The sequence below is a fragment of the Helianthus annuus genome, chromosome 6 (assembly GCF_002127325.2).
Source record: "Helianthus annuus cultivar XRQ/B chromosome 6, HanXRQr2.0-SUNRISE, whole genome shotgun sequence".
NCBI lineage: Eukaryota > Viridiplantae > Streptophyta > Magnoliopsida > Asterales > Asteraceae > Helianthus > Helianthus annuus.
Window position 1 is genome coordinate 40,594,115 of NC_035438.2, and position 16,267 is coordinate 40,610,381.

Genomic DNA, 16,267 nt, shown 5'->3' on the forward strand with positions numbered 1-16,267 from the left:
TTACTTGGAACCTTATTCTCCTCGCAAATTTCTGCAAATCCTCGGTAGTGTACTCCTGCAAATGACTCAAAATACAAACAAGGACCCGAAAAACTACGAAAAACAACTGTTAGCTACCGAAAATAATACGAAAAATAAATGAAAATACAAACGGTACAAAATATACACTTGGGATTTCAACTTTTCACATACTTATGGAGGATCATAGAGATGCAGCTCACCTCCAAACATACACTCACGGGTTGTAGCACCATTATACTTGTTGCCCAAATCAATCCAAACACCCTTATCACTCTCACAACCTCTCAACTCCTCATCTTGCGGTTTGAATCTAGACTCGTCATATCGAAATCTCTCCCCAAACTAAGCTTTACTTAGTATCTCTAGCTTAGATTCTAAACGCACCATTCTCGCTTCTAATTCCTCTACTCTCCTATCAGGTGGGTCCCCACACTTGAGTTCTATTACTTTTTCTAGACTCGGACCACTCATCACCTTCTCTTCACCTCTCTCATCCTTCTCACTCTTACCCACTAACGATACCGCCTGCACCCTATCACTTGACCCTCTCGAATTCATAACCTTAAAAACTACCGATTCCTCGCCCGCTCTAAGTGTGATGGTGCCTAAAAAGACATCTATGAGAGCTTTAGCGGTATTCAAGAACGGGCGTCCTAAGATTAACGGTACGTTTTCATCGGCTTCCATGTCGAGAATGACGAAGTCAGCCGGAAAAACGAACTTGTCCACCTTAACAAGCAAATTCTCGACTATGCCCCTAGGGTGTTTCACGGATCTATCAGCTAAGGATAATGTCATTCGGGTGGGTGAAAGCTCGCCTAAGTCTAGCTTTTCGTAGAGAGAAAATGGCATCAAATTGATGCTAGCACCTAGGTCGGCTAAAGCTCTAGTATTAGTGTTACTACCGAATAGACAAGGAATTGTGAAAACACCAGGATCGGTAAGCTTCTCAGGAAGCTGATTTGAGACAACGGCCGAACATCCTCCATGCAATAGAATATTCGACAACTCCCCTAACTTCTCCTTATTCCTAAGAAGGTCCTTTAAAAATTTCGCGTATTTAGGCATGGACTGGAGTGCCTCGATAAAAGGAAGATTAATCTTCAATTGCTTGAAGATGTCTAAGAATTGCCCGTATTCCCTCGAGTATTTTTGATTCTTAAGACGGGAAGGGAACGGGACATACGCATGGTTCACTAAAGGTGAAGGCCTAACATCCACGGGAGGTTTCTCTACTCTTTTCTCACCTTGAGACTCCTCGGGTCGTGCGGTACTTGCTGGGCGCAGCCTCGATTGCACTTTGCCGGGAGCCTCCATCTCTATCTCTTCATCTACAATATCCCCATCCTCATCGACTACTCTCTCTTCAACGCTAGGGTCCCCTACTATTTTGCCACTACGAGTGGTAATGGCCTTTACATGAGCATTCGGGTTAGGTTGGGTGTTACCCGCAAACTGACCGGGTAATCTCTCCTCTAACTTTCTAGACATATCACCTACAACCCTTTGAAGGTCTTGAAAAGCAGCTTGGTGATTCTTAAGCATAAGGTCATGTTCGCTAAGTTTCTTTTGGGTGGTTTGGTCCCTAACAACTAGCTGGCTCATCATAGCCTCCATCCTTTCTAGACTTCCCCCTAAATCCAAACTTGGACCTTGACCTATTTGACCTTGATTATTTGACCCCCCATCATTAACCTGCCCATTTGAACCCCCACCAAAGAGTGAACCTAAACCCCTATTTGGATTTTGAGCTATTTGAAAACCAGGGGGTCCGTTTGAGCGAAAATTGTTGTTAGAAGCAAAATTATTATTATTATTACGCCAACCCGAACCAAAGTTATTATTACCAAACCCACTAGGTTGACCTCTACCTTGACCCCCTCCTACAAAATCGACTTGCTCCTCACCTACTAGCAGTGGACACGCACTCGTGTCGTGACCCCCTCGACAATACTCACATTTGTCTACCTTAGCCTTAATTTCCTTAAGTTCCCTAGACATGTTTTCCAACACAGCGGCTAAACTAGGATCCATGGTGACATGGTTCACCCCACGGGCGGGTGCACTAGTAGTGGTATTAGAATTACCACTTTGATACCGCTGATCGGATCGTGATTGGGATTGAGACCGAGCAAATGCCTCAAAACGCTCTAAACATTCAGCAACTGTAAGAATACCCATCATATGCCCCCCCTGCATTAGTATCGAACCTATCACAAGTCTCTTGGGTGAGACCGTTATAAAATTTCTCACATAACGCCCAATCAGAAAGACCATGCTGGGAGCAACGAGCACACAGGTTTTGGAATCGCTCCCAAGCAAGGTAGTAAGGCTCGTCGGGCTCCATGCGAAAAGAGTGGATTTGGTCTCTAAGACGTGAGGCTTTAGCGGGCGGGAAATATTTATTCAAAAAGGCTTGATGAAGCCCCGCCCATGTGGTGAAGGTACCGGTTGGTTGAGAGTCCAACCAGGTAGCCGCACGGCCAGCTAGTGAAAACGGGAAAAGCTGTAAGTAGGTGGCATCATTGGGTGCACCGTGAAGGCTAAAGGTGGCTAGGATACGGGAGAACCGGTTAATGTGGGCCGGGGCGTCCTCATCCTCGCGGCTATGGAATTGGATGCTATTGGTAATGGCCTGCATGGCATAAGATGGAATCTGCCATGAGTTCTCGCTAACTATAGGTGGAACAGTAATGGGTGATGCTAGACCAGTGAAGCCTTGGGTGGCTTGTTGGTGAACGGTCTGCCTAGCGTTGGCCATGTGTTCTAGGTTCTCTGGGATGCTAGAGGTGCTAAAAGTAGGGCTATCGGGTGGGGAAATCTTAGGTGATGTTTTGGGTGATTGAAGTGGGGTGGGTAATGGAGTGGAATCGAAATTGGGAAACTGAGACGTGGATGAACTACTAACCTGTGGGCCTTGGCCCAAACGAGACGATGATGATGACTCGGTGACTGGTGGCTTCGGTGGCGGTCCGTGCGAGCGCAGATGTGGCATCCACTATCCGCAAAAACCTAAATGTGAGAAAAGCAACTGTAGTCACTGTTAGGGCTGGATTTTTATGACCTATGATCCTTACTTGGTATCCTAACAAGTGATCCTTGTTTCTTTGGCAGATAGTGATCTTCAGAAGAGCTCCAGGATCAGGATCATGGATCATCCTAAGGATCCTCATACTAACGATTGTTCTCTTTGGATTTAATGTTGTTTTGCAGGAATTACGAGTTGGACCAGGTCTTAGCAACGTAAACAAGGAATCTGTCACGATAATTTCGCACATGCATAATCAAAGATGGACGTTATGGAGAATATGGAAACTCATCACAATTCAAGGGCAATTAATTAGGCTAAATTTACTTCTATTTCTAAAGGGGTAACGAGCTAGTAGTTAGGTGATTTGCCTAAAATACAACCACACACACTTGTATAAATTGCACTCTTCAGCATTTGGAAGACACAACACATTTCTCACACGCCTTAGCATACGATACTATAGTGATCCTTGTACCTAGCTCGTTACCATCCGAAGTTGTAAACATTGTTTGTTATATTGAAGTTTGGCGATCGGTAGTTTCCATCACCCGAGGTTTTTTATGCCGGAGATCATTCATTGATCAAGGGCTTTTTCCTCGTATAAATCCTTGTGTCACTTGTGCAATTTTCATTATAGTGATCCTTATCTTTGTTCATCATACCAAGCATCATTCCCCGTTTACAAAGAGTTTGGTTGCATTATCCTAGTGTGATTTTTGACCAAAACAGTTTGGCGCCCACCGTGGGGCAATTGGTGCTTCATTCATAAGAAAATTTTTCTGTTGGTAATCATTCCGGAAGTGTTGCATGGCTTCATCGTTGAAGAATACTTCCACAGCAATGTCTGCAGTCAATTCATCTAATGGCATTCCACCTTTGCCTCCACCACCAGCTGGATCTCAGAAAAATGCTGAGAAGAGACCAACTCCTATCTTCTCTAAACCTTCATCTTCTGCTCTAACTTCTTCTGCTCCCAGTACTAGTGATATATTTACTTTGATTTTGCAGATGAGGGATCGTATGCAGCAGCAGGATGAAACTAATGACAGGATCCTCAAGGAAATCGGAGATCCCAAAAGGCAAAAGAAAACGGCAGAGGATCATTCCCCACTAATGCCCAAATCTTTGAATTTTAATACTCCGATGATTACTTCTCAGCCATCAGAGGTCCCAGACATTCAACATATTGATGGATTAAGAGGAGTGCATTTCGGCCCAGCAGCAGTGACTCAGGCATCAGGATCATATTTCCAACCGGCAGGATCCTATACTCAGCATATGGGATCCTTCATGAACTCAGGATCCTCCTTCGTTCCAGGATCATCCCAGGTTCAAGGATCCTCCTTCGTTCCAGGATCATCCCAGGTTCAAGGATCCTCCTTCTTTCCAGGATCATCCCATGTTCAGGGATCCCTTCAGATACCAGGATCCTTAAGGAATTTGCAAACAGGAAGTCCAGATGTCCATCAAGGAGATTTTATTCCGATGCAGACCATTGCTTCCACTGGTCCCTCCATCATCCCAGAATCCCAGCAATATGGATTCATATCCAATGTTCCTAACTTGAACCCGATGAGAGGTAACACTTTTAATAATTCTCATACCACTAACCATGGATTCATGCAGGATACAGGTATCAACCATGCTATGGCCAGAGAACTGCAGAAACTGAAGGATTTGATATCAAGTGTTCCAGGGGTAGTCAAACCTATCCCAGAAATTGCAGATGGAAGCCATAAGGTATCTCGTTTTGCACCACCAATTTGTGATGCTGAGATACCCAAAAGATTCCATATCCCTACTATGAAGCTGTATCATGGTACGACGGATCCTGAGGAACACATAGCACAATACAGGGAGAGGATGGAGATCAATCCAATTCCAGAAAGGTTAAAGGAAGCATGTCTGTGCAAGGGATTTGGATCCACTCTTACTGGATCAGCTCTTAAATGGTTGCTAAGTCTTCCCCCTTACTCTATTACTTCGTTTGCTAATTTAGTTAATTTATTCAATAATCAATTTTCTTGTAGTAGAAAATTTGAACGATTAACTAGCGATTTATACAGGATAACTCAGGGTCATAATGAATCATTAAGGGATTATATAACCAAATTTAGTAAAGAATCCTTGGACATTCCCAACTTGGACGTGGCCACATCTGTTGAGGCCTTCAAAATGGGATTGCTTAGGGATTCATTGTTCTATGATGATCTTGTTATGACACCATGCAGGAACCTAGACGAAGTAAGGACTCGGGCACTCAGGTTCATCCGGCTAGAGGATGGCAAGAGGATCCAGGAGAGACAAGTAGGATCCTCAAAACAAGAGAAGCAAGGATCCTCTTTCAAAAGCAACAAATTCAAATCCTATAACAGAGCTGACAACCAGAATGTGGATGCTGTTGACCAAGAAGAGGATGATGAGGATTATCCTCCTGTTTTGGTCAAAAATCACACAAGGATAATGTAACCAAACTTTATGTAAACGGGGTATGATGCTTGGTTAATTACAAAAGTAAAGGATCACTTTTATGAGAAATATGCAAAGACACAATGATTTATACGAGGAAAAAGCCCTTGATCAATATATGATCTCCGGCATAAAAAACCTCGGGTGATGGCAACTACCGATCACCAAACTTCAATATAAGAACAAAATGTTTACAACTTCGGATGATAATGAGCTGAGTACAAGGATCACTATTGTTTCGAGTGTCTAAGTGTGTGAGAGTTGCGTTGTATGTCGTGTGTTCTTCCAAATGAGGAAGAGTGGTATTTATACAAGTGTAGGTGACCTATTTTAGGTAAAAAGACTAATAATCAGCTCATTACCCCTTTAGAAATAAAAGACAATCTAGCCTAAATTGCCGCCCATAAATCAAGCTAAGTTTCCATATCCTTTGCAACGTCTATCTTCGATTAAGCTAATGCCATAATTGTGAAGACGCGTCCCTTGGTTATGATGCTAAGAGCGTATCCTGCTAGATGTTCCTGCAAAATAATATTGTATTAAACGAAGGTAACCGTTAGCATGAGGATCCTATAATGGTCCATGATCCTGATCCTGAAGTCCTGCTGAGGATCACTGTCTGTCAAAGAAACAAGGATCACTGGTTAGGATCACGTGTAAGGATCATGCATAATAAAAATCCAGCCCTAACAATTGCCCCCAAAATATAAGGAGTTGAATGTAAATTAACGAGTTGTATTTTGTTTTGATCTTATCTCCAACGGGCAACTCCGAATAACTAGCCGTTAATATCGAACTAGCCGTTGCGATCATTACGTCATGGATGTGACAATCCCTGCAAATCATGATTATAAATAGGAGATAGGGTTAGGATCACTCTGCATTTAAATTCGAGATATCTTCCCTTTATAATCGCTACCGAAGACTGATCAGGTATCCTCTTCTTCTCTTTTTCCTTTCTTCCTTCTCTTTGCTCTGTGTTTTCTGCTTTTATTCTGTTTCTGTTCCGTCACAAGCATGTTGCTCCGGAATTCTCCACACAAGGATTCCAAGAAGAGTAGTCCCTTGAAAGGTCAAGGGATCATTAAAGATTCTTCCACCGAGAGGTGCTGTTTCACCGATGCTCACATCGATAGAATTCGTCATTGCTTTCCGGCGAACGCAGTTTTCAAATCCTTCACACCTACCGCTTTGAGCGACTTTGTTTCAGACGTCTGGGTGGCTTTTCCTGCTACTCCATTTACCATAGGGTACTCGTATCCTTTTCCAACCTTCACCCAATCTTTCTTTTCCTTAACCGGCATCTCCTATATCCAAGCCATGCCGATGATCTGGAGGGTCCTGTATACCTTTGAGAGGATCATCGAGCAGAAAGGAATTGATTTGGGGATGGCAGAGTTGGCTGCACTTTATGATCTTACCACGTTTGGTTCTTGCCGATATCTGCTAAAACGGAAAGCTGGGGAGGATCACCCTGTCTTCAAGGTTACTAAGAATGACACAAACTGGAAGCGTCGCTTTTTCTTTGTTAGAAGGGATTCTATCCCAGATGGGAAGGATCTGCCCAAGGAATGGGCCACTCATGGTAGGGTAGAGGATCCTGGAAGGATCACTATCAGACTTGTCTCATACGATGAGGATCACTAACGTCTTTTTTATTTTTTGTGCAGCTATATCCATTGCTTATCTTAAGTTAACCCCTGCTGCAAGAGAAAGAGTCTTAGCTTTTAAAAAGCTCAATCCTGAGGTCAGAAGTTTCCAAGTCACCGTCCAAGATTCACAGGAAGTATCCTCCGCATCTGCCACTATGTCAAGTAAGTATCCTTGTAAAAAGTAAGTTATATGCTAGATTGTTTAATTAGTAAGGGAACTTATCTTGTTTTGATTGTGTAGGTGTTGGGAAGTCTGCCAAATCTGCCTCCAAGTTTGGGATAGATGATCTCACCAACGTCAAGTCTCCGAGGAGAAAGACTTCTGCTTCCAGTCCCTCCGCTTCAGCCCCTAAAGCATCCATTAGGGGTAAGGGAAAGAAGAGGAAGACTTTCGAGGATCTCCAAGGATTTCCCCTGATCCGCCAACAGTTCCTTGACTTCGTCAATGAGGTAGGGATCATTGCCCCTGTGGGTTATCCTTCTCTAATATCCTGTTTGTATATTCTGCCTGTATATCCTGCTTTTTTGAGGATCACCTGATCCTGAACTTACCTTTTTTCTTTTTTGCAGAAACTTGCTGAGATTGAGACCTACCTTGGCCACGTCGAGGATCAGGAGAGCCAAATCGCCGACCTCCAACAAATGGGCGTGTTAAAGGATCTCAAGATAGCCGATCTTGAGAAGGAGCTCCGGGCTACCAAGGATGAGGCTGCTCAAAGGCTAATTGACATGGATGGCGAGAAGCAGGAGATCATCCAGGATGCCAAGGTCTCTGCCGCGACTGCTATGTACAAGATACAACTACAAATGGCTGCGGAGGCTCAGGATCCTGCCTTTGACAAGAGCTCATGGGACGTGGAAGGTTGGAAGGCAAGATTGGCGGAGCTGGAGGATGAGGATGAGGAGATCCCCCTGCTGGAAGGTGGTGATGCTGAGAAGGATCAGGGTGGAGAAGCTGGTGATGACGAAGCAGCGAAGGTGTAGGCTGCATGATTGGGCGATGATGGATATTTTTGACTAGGCCGGAGCCCAATTTTTTTAGGATTGGTAGTGGTTTTTTTTGTGGTTGTTGATGGTTTGTGAACAATTTCTGGTCTGTAATCTTTGAACAATAGTTTTTAGGGTAAAGGATCCTGGATCCTTCGAACAATAGGTAGGATTACGAAAGGTGGAGGGATCCTCTGTTTGGGGGATGAAGCCTTTGTGATCCTGCCGCTTTTACTTTCCTGCACCTGCTAAGACCGCATAGACAATGGACACCCTTTGCCAACCCATGTGGACGGGCCACGTTTTGCTGGTAGAAACGTGGGTTGGCAATTTTGACAACTTTTTGCAAGGGTTAAAGATCCTTTTGTTAATAATATAACTTTAATCTTTCTGGCTTATCCTGTGTGGTTATCCTTTATTTATCTTTTTAGTTTCCAATTGTTTTAGAAATATATTTGTAACAATAGTTAAGCAAACCATGTTCAAGGCATTTAGGATATGATCCTGGATCAAATATCCTATAATCGAAAATTTTCAAGGTAGTTTATTTTAAGGATCATAGGTTCAGTTGTCAAGGTCTAAAGGTTATTCAAATGAACAATGAAATTAAAAAATAGTTAAGGATCATACCTGAGGATCCAAGTTAGGATCCTAACCTTTAATCGGGACAACCATAAGTAAGACTTTAACGGATAATAAGGATTAAGGATCCTTAATTGTTTAATCTTCGAAAACCTGAAAAATGGAACATATCTTGGGACTAAGCCATTGTAAAAGATAAATTAGTAGCTGGGGACATGCCCAAAGGATAACTGAGGATGATCCCGGAGGATCACTGGGGACAAGCCCAAAGGATAACTGGGGACAAGCCCAAAGGATAACTGGGGACAAGCCCAAAGGGTCGTATGTAAACTGGAGTATGGCCCTTACTGGCGACTATCCAAACTTAGTGACATGAAAATGTCAAAACCTTAGCTAACGTGAAAACGTTAGAAACCTTAGGAACGGATGTATGGTACGTCTACCATTATACGGAGGATCCTGGGTATAGCCAGTACGATGAGGTTGTCAGCCCCGGAAGTGGGTACTGGTCCCAAAGACGTGAACTATATCAGGATCATCGTGCGCTGCTGGCGGAAACTGGGGATAATCCCAAGGATAACTGGGGACAAGCCCAAGGATCTGCGTTGCTTTTGAAGATTCTTGACGATATGCCGTAGATACCTGAACTATCATAACTCAAATGGTTCGTGAGAAGAGGATGAAGGATACAGGATCCTTATCCTTTGGTAAAAAGTAAGGAAATGTAATAGTTTTAGGATAAGCACATTACCAGAGTAAGGATCACTGATATCATCGGGATCCTTCAAGGATACTTCAATATAAGGATCACATGTTTGAAGGATCATGTTTACATGAAATATTTCTTCAAGTGAACAGCATTCCAGGCTCTTGGTAACAAATTTCCTTCCATGGTTAGCAACCTGTATGCCCCCTTTCCTGCTTCAGCTTCAATTAAGTAAGGGCCTTCCCATTTTGGTGCTAACTTCCCGTCAGCAGGATTAATAGTGTTTTGGAATGTTTTTCTCAACACCATATCTCCGACTTGGAACTTCCTTATCCTAACATTTTTGTTGTAAGCACCAGCCATTCTTTGTTGGTAGCTTGCCATCCTTATCCTAGCCAGATCCCTGATTTCCTCAATAGTATCCAAATCCTGAACCAGGATTGCAGCATTTTCTTCAGGATCACGAGCACTTGTTCTAGCAGTTGGGATCACCATCTCTGTTGGGATCACTGCTTCTGCCCCAAATACTAAAGAAAAAGGTGTTTGACCAGTGGCATTCTTGGGAGTTGTTCTATCAGCCCATAGCACATAAGGTAACTCCTCTGCCCATTTTCCCTTCTTGGATCCTAGCTTCTTCTTTAGATTGTTGATGATGATCTTGTTGGATGATTCTGCTTGGCCATTGGCTTGTGGATGAACTGGTGTTGATGTTATCATCTTGATTCCCCAACTGTCACAAAAGTTAGTAGTTCTGCTTCCAATGAATTGGGAACCATTGTCACATACAATTTCAGAGGGAATGCCAAATCTAGTTATAATGTTTCTTTTGATAAAGGATATAACTTCTTTTTCTCTGACTTGAGCAAAAGCTTCAGCTTCTATCCACTTAGAGAAGTAGTCAGTCATGGCAAGCATAAATACTTTTCCACCAGGTGCTTTAGGGAGCTTGCCAACTATATCCATCCCCCATTTCATGAATGGCCAAGAGGATGGTATGGGGTGTAGCAATTCAGCTGGTTGATGAAGGATATTGCTGTGTCTTTGACAAGGATCACATTTCCTAGCATATTCTACAGCATCCATTTTCATGGTTGGCCAGTAGTATCCTGTTCTAAGGATCCTTGAGAATAATGCCCTGCCCCCAGTGTGGTTTCCACAATCTCCTTCATGGAAGTCTCTCAACACTTCTTCAATTTCAGGATACTCAATACATCTTAAATATGGTCCTGCAAGGGATCGTTTATATAGCACATTATTTAAGATTGTAAATTGAGATACCTTGATCCTGAAAGCTCTAGGATTTTCTCCCACCGGGATCTCTCCATGTTGCAAGTAATTCATGATTGGTGAGACCCATGATCCTGCATAAGATTGAGCTTCTTCACTAGGGATTACTGTAGTATCCTCTTCTATTTCCATGGCCACTTGACTTTCAATAGCAGGAGCCAGGATATGGATGATAGGGATACTTATGTCTTCTGGAATTTTTAAGGATGATCCTAAGTTGGCCAATGCATCAGCTTCCGTGTTATCCTCCCTTGGTACCTGTGTTAAGATGAAAGAAACAAAAGAGAGTGCCAATTCTTTGACTATCTCTAAATATTTGGTTAGTTTTTCACCTTTAACAGCATAGGATCCATTAAAGTGATTGGTGATCAATAATGAGTCTACATATACTTTAAGATATTTTACCCCCATATCCTTAGCAATTTGCAAGCCAGCAATTAAGGCTTCATATTCAGCCTCATTGTTAGTTGCTTGGAACTCACAGGCTATGGAGTGGGGTATTATGTCCCCCTGTGGCGATTTTAGTAGTATCCCGAGCCCTGTGCCCTTGACATTTGAGGATCCATCAGTGTGTAGTATCCAAGGATCCTTCGTCTCATCCAGCTGTTGGACTTCCAATTCTGCTTCTTTTTGTAGATCACTACTGAAATCAGCCACAAAGTCAGCTAGTGCTTGGGATTTAATGGCTGTTCTTGGCTCATATCTTATATCATGGGCACTAAGCTTTACTGCCCACTTAGCCATTCTTCCTGACATCTCCGGTTTCCTGAGGACATTCTTAATTGGAAAGTTAGTTCTAACAACAATAGTATGGGTTTCAAAATAATGCCTTAACTTAGTTGATGCCATGATTAACGCAAGAATAAGTTTTTCGAGGTGTGAGTACCTGGATTCGGCATCAAGTAAACTCTTACTTACATAGTAGATAGGATATTGTGTACCTTCGTGATCCTTCACAAGGACAGCACTTACAGCGGTTGAGGATACCGCCAAATATAAGGATAACACATCTCCTTTTTCGGGTTTTGATAATGCTGGTGCTGAGGACATATATTCTTTAAGGGCTTGTAAAGCACTCTCATGTTTCTCAGTCCATTCAAACTTCTTGTTCTTCCTTAGGATATCGTAAAATTCTTTACATTTTTCTGAGGATTTTGATATGAACCTGTTCAGAGCCGCTATCCTGCCTGTTAGCCTTTGCACATCCTTAGCATTGGCAGGGGACTTGATGTTTACTAGTGCTTTAATTTGCTCCGGACTTGCTTCAATGCCTCTCTGAGTTACCATATATCCTAGGAATTTACCTGCCTTAACACCAAAGTGGCACTTTGAAGGATTAAGCTTCATGTTATATTTATCAAGGATATCAAATGCTTCTTCCAAATCCCTTAGGTGATCCTCAGCTTTCTTTGATTTGACTACCATATCATCTATGTATACTTCCATAGTTTGTCCAATTTGGTCTTTGAACATCATATTCACCAGCCTTTGATATGTTGCACCTGCATTTCTTAATCCAAAAGGCATGGCAATATAACAATACAAACCTGTTGGGGTCATAAAGGCTGTATCCTCCTGGTCAGATGGTTCCATCTGAATTTGTTGGAATCCAGATGATGCATCCATAAAGGTTAACAGTTCATGCCCTGCTGTTGCATCCACCATGGAGTCAATGTGGGGTAATGGGAAAGGATCCTTGGGACATGCCTTATTCAGATCGGTGAAATCGACACATACCCTCCACTTTCCATTTTTCTTTTGGACAACAACCACATTGGCTAACCATTTTGGATATTTTACCTCTCTGATCATACCTGCTCGAAGTAGTCTTTCTACTTCTTCTTGGATAATGGCATTCCTTTCTGGTGCAAACTTCCTCCTTTTTTGATGGATTGGTTTTATAGACCTGTCAATGCCAAGTTTATGAGTTATGATATCCTTAGATATACCTGTCATATCTTCGTGTTTCCATGCAAAGGTAGACTTTCTTCTCTTGAGGAAGGATATCATGTCTTCTTTCATCTTGCCAAGGATCCCTGATCCGATGTAAATTTTTGATTCAGGATCACTAGGATCCAAAAGGATTTCGTCCACATCTTGTTCCCTTGCCTCCAAGACATTCCTCGGAGGATACTGTAATTGCTATTGCTCCCTTGGCTTCGAGGTTGGCTTCATGGATGAGGTATAACAATCCTTAGCCTCCTGCTGATCACTGTCGATCTTGATTATTCCCCATGGGCTAGGGAGCTTCACACATTGATGGTAGGTGGATGGGACAGCTTTCATATCATGTATCCAAGGCCTGCCAAGGATAACATTGCAACAAGACAAACAGTCAATAACGCAAAATTTCTGGTAATTATGTAATCCTTCCACATAGATTGGGAGTTTGATGTCCCCCAGAGTTTTCTTCGTTTCTCCACTGAATCCTACAAGCACGGAGGATCTTGGTGTGATGTCTGATTCTGGGATTCCCATCTTCTTCAGAACATCAAGCTGGATAATGTTCACTGAGCTTCCTCCATCGATAAGGATCCTGCGGACAAAATGGTTAGAGATAAAGAGAGTGATAACTAAACTATCATGATGAGGATCCTGAATGTTAATGCGATCATCCTCATCAAACGTTATCATCTTCCCTTCTGAGACACTTGATGTTCTAATAGGCCTTTCTCCATTGTCCATTTTTGACTCCTTTGCATGTCTTTTGGCCGCCGAGAAGGATGTACCACAGATGTCTGATCCCCCGGAAATAAAGTTGATCACTTGTGCATTTGCCGGAGGTGCTGGAGCCTTTTCAGGGATCCTTTCAGGATCCTGAGTTCTTTGCTTTTTTTCTTCCCAACAATTCTTTCAGGTGCCCCTTGCTTAATAGATATCCAATCTCTTTTCTTAAAGCTATGCATTCTTCAGTCAGATGCCCGAAATCCTCATGGTATGCACACCATTTTGACTTGTCTTTAGTCCCGGATGGTTTATCATTCTTCCTGGGCCACCTAGCTTTTTCACCTAGATCCTGCATTGCAAGGATCAGTTCATGATTATCAACGGAAAAACAATATTCTGAGATTGGAGGATAATCTTCATCATCCTCTTCTTGGTCAACAGCATGCACATTCTGGTTCTCATTTCTATGGTAGGATTTGAATTTGTTGTTCTTGAAGGAGGATCCTTGCTTCTCCTGTTTTGAGGATCCTACTTGTCTCTCCTGGATCCTCTTGTCATCCTCTAGCCGGATGAACCTGAGTGCTCGAGTTCTTACTTCATCTAGATTCCTGCATGGTGTCATAACAAGATCATCATAGAATAATGAATCCTTAAGCAGTCCCATTTTGAAGGCTTCAACAGCCGTAGCCATATCCAAGTTGGGAATGTCCAAGGATTCTTTACTAAATTTAGTTATATAATCCCTTAATGATTCATTATGATTTTGAGTTATCCTGTACAAATCACTAGTTAATCTTTCAAATTTTCTACTACAAGAGAATTGGTTATTGAATAAATTAACTAAATTAGCAAATGAAGTAATAGAGTAGGGGGGAAGACTTAGCAGCCATTTGAGAGCTGATCCAGTAAGAGTGGATCCAAATCCTTTACATAGGCATGCTTCTTTCAGTTTTTCTGGGATAGGATTGATCTCCATCCTCTCCCTGTATTGTGCTATGTGCTCTTCTGGATCCGTTGTACCATCATACAGCTTCATAGTAGGGATATGGAATCTTTTGGGTACCTCTGCATCACAAATTGGTGGTGCAAAGCGAGATACCTTGTGGCTTCCATCTGCAATCTCTGGGATAGGCTTGACTACCCCTGGAACGCTTGAGATCATATCTTTTAGTTTCTGCAATTCCCTGGCCATAGCATGATTGACACCTGTATCCTGCATGAATCCATGGTTAGTGGTAGGGTAATTATTTAAAGTGTTACCTCCCATTGGGTTCAAGTTAGGGAATCCATATTGCTGGGATTCTGGAACAACGGAGGGACCAGTGGAAGCAATGGTCTGCATTGGAATGAAGTCCCCTTGATGGACATCTAGACTTCCTGTTTGCAAACTTTTTAGGGATCCTGGCACCTGGAAGGATCCTGGTATCTGGAAGGATCCTGGTATCTGGGTTGATCCTGAAACGAAGGAGGATCCTTGAGCCTGGGATGATCCTGGAACAAAGTAGGATCCTTGACCCTGGGATGATCCTGGAACAAAGTAGGATCCTTGAAACTGCTGTGCTCCCGGATAGGCTCCTGAATTCATGAGGGATCCCATATGCTGGGGATAGGATCCTGCCGGCTGAAAGTGTGAGCCAGATGCCTGAGTCATTGCTGTCGATCCGAGGTGCAATCCTCTTGATTCTCCCATAATTTGCACGTCTGGAATTCCTGATGGCTGAGAAGTAATCATTGGAGTATCAAAGCTCAAAGACTTGGGCATCAGTGGGGAATGATCCTCTGCCGTTTTCTTCTGTCTTTTGAGATCTCCAATTTCCCTGAGGATCCTTTCATTAGTTTCATCCTGCCGCTGCATACGATCCTCATCTGCAAAAAGTAAATACATCACTAGTACTGGGAATATAAGAATTCATAGCAGAAGGAGATGGAGTTTTAGAATTAGTAGGAGTTTGTCTCTTCTCAGCATTCTTCTGGATCCTGCCGGTGGTGGAGGCAAAATGTTCTGGGACGAGGTGACTGCAGACATTGCCATGGACATGTTTTTCAATGATGAAGCCATGTAATTCTTATGAAATGATTTCGAACAAAAGGTTTTCTTATGAATGAAGCACCAATTGCCCCACGGTGGGCGCCAAACTGTTTTGGTCAAAAATCACACAAGGATAATGTAACCAAACTTTATGTAAACGGGGTATGATGCTTGGTTAATTACAAAAGTAAAGGATCACTTTTATGAGAAATATGCAAAGACACAATGATTTATACGAGGAAAAAGCCCTTGATCAATATATGATCTCCGGCATAAAAAACCTCGGGTGATGGCAACTACCGATCACCAAACTTCAATATAAGAACAAAATGTTTACAACTTCGGGATGATAATGAGCTGAGTACAAGGATCACTATTGTTTCGAGTGTCTAAGTGTGTGAGAGTTGCGTTGTATGTCGTGTGTTCTTCCAAATGAGGAAGAGTGGTATTTATACAAGTGTAGTGACCTATTTTAGGTAAAAAGACTAATAATCAGCTCATTACCCCTTTAGAAATAAAGACAATCTAGCCTAAATTGCCGCCCATAAATCAAGCTAAGTTTCCATATCCTTTGCAACGTCTATCTTCGATTAAGCTAATGCCATAATTGTGAAGACGCGTCCCTTGGTTATGATGCTAAGAGCGTATAATGCTAGATGTTCCTGCAAAATAATATTGTATTAAACGAAGGTAACCGTTAGCATGAGGATCCTATAATGGTCCATGATCCTGATCCTGAAGTCCTACTGAGGATCACTGTCTGTCAAGAAACAAGGATCCACTGGTTAGGATCACGTGTAAGGATCATGCATAATAAAATCCAGCCCTAACACCTC

At 42.5% G+C, this 16,267-nt stretch overlaps 1 protein-coding gene across 1 annotated transcript; it reads right to left on the reverse strand.

Moving 5' to 3' along the window:
- Positions 1-363: 363 nt before the first annotated feature.
- Positions 364-2,055, reverse strand: LOC118479550. The gene has a single exon (XM_035974117.1). It carries the CDS (start codon positions 2,053-2,055, stop codon positions 364-366), a length of 1,692 nt encoding a protein of 563 aa, XP_035830010.1.
- Positions 2,056-16,267: the final 14,212 nt, after the last annotated feature.